Source organism: Hemiscyllium ocellatum, unplaced genomic scaffold, assembly GCF_020745735.1.
Source record: "Hemiscyllium ocellatum isolate sHemOce1 unplaced genomic scaffold, sHemOce1.pat.X.cur. scaffold_3652_pat_ctg1, whole genome shotgun sequence".
NCBI lineage: Eukaryota > Metazoa > Chordata > Chondrichthyes > Orectolobiformes > Hemiscylliidae > Hemiscyllium > Hemiscyllium ocellatum.
The window spans coordinates 37,501-38,113 of NW_026868535.1; the positions used below are offsets into that span (position 1 = coordinate 37,501).

The 613-nt window shown below is 54.3% G+C and overlaps 1 protein-coding gene across 1 annotated transcript in view; it reads left to right on the top strand.

The window, feature by feature from the left end:
* Window positions 1-383, top strand: part of LOC132813388 (integrin alpha-D-like) — a gene marked incomplete at its 3' end in the record, with an annotated part of 14,741 nt that extends 14,358 nt beyond the window's left edge. Inside the window, exons 6-7 of the mRNA XM_060823138.1 lie at window positions 1-99; window positions 239-383. The exon at window positions 1-99 is cut by the window's left edge and continues 32 nt beyond it. Of these exons, the coding sequence (XP_060679121.1) occupies window positions 1-99; window positions 239-383 (244 nt within the window). The remainder of the gene's footprint in view (window positions 100-238) is intronic.
* Window positions 384-613: the final 230 nt, after the last annotated feature.

Sequence of the window (613 nt, forward strand, 5' to 3'; positions counted from 1 at the left end):
CTCATTGATGGATCTGGCAGTGTGAACAGTGTGGACTTCCAGCAGATGAAGGACTTCATCAAGGAGATCATGAGGAAATTCCGGAACGCGGAGACGCAGGTAACGAGGAAGGCCGAGCGCGTGTTCCCATAATCCGGGACACGAAACCCCAACCCACCTGCTCAGTAGCAGTGGCGCCCAGACGTGGCCCAGCAACGTCAGGGACGGGATTGAAAGCATCTACCTTTTGTGCTTACAGATGGCGCTAGCTCAATTCAGCCACAACGCGCGGACAGAGTTCACCTTAAACGGTTACAAGCAGGCTTCGGACAAGGAAAGACTGGTCAATAGGATTAGCCAAATCAGGGGAGGGACGAACACCCAGATGGGATCAACTACGTCACGTAAGGACTTGTGCTGGGCGAGTGCACGTTCCAGTGAAAATAGCCGGCAACCTCTCTGTTCACACCCCCTCCCTTTCTCTGCAACCACCTTCAGTCCCTACACTCCCTCCCTATCTCTATAACCCCCTCCAGCCCCTACACTCTCTCCCTATCTCTGTAACCCCCTCCAGTCCCTACACCTCCACCCTATCTCTATAACCCCCTACACCTCCACCCTATCTCTGTAACCC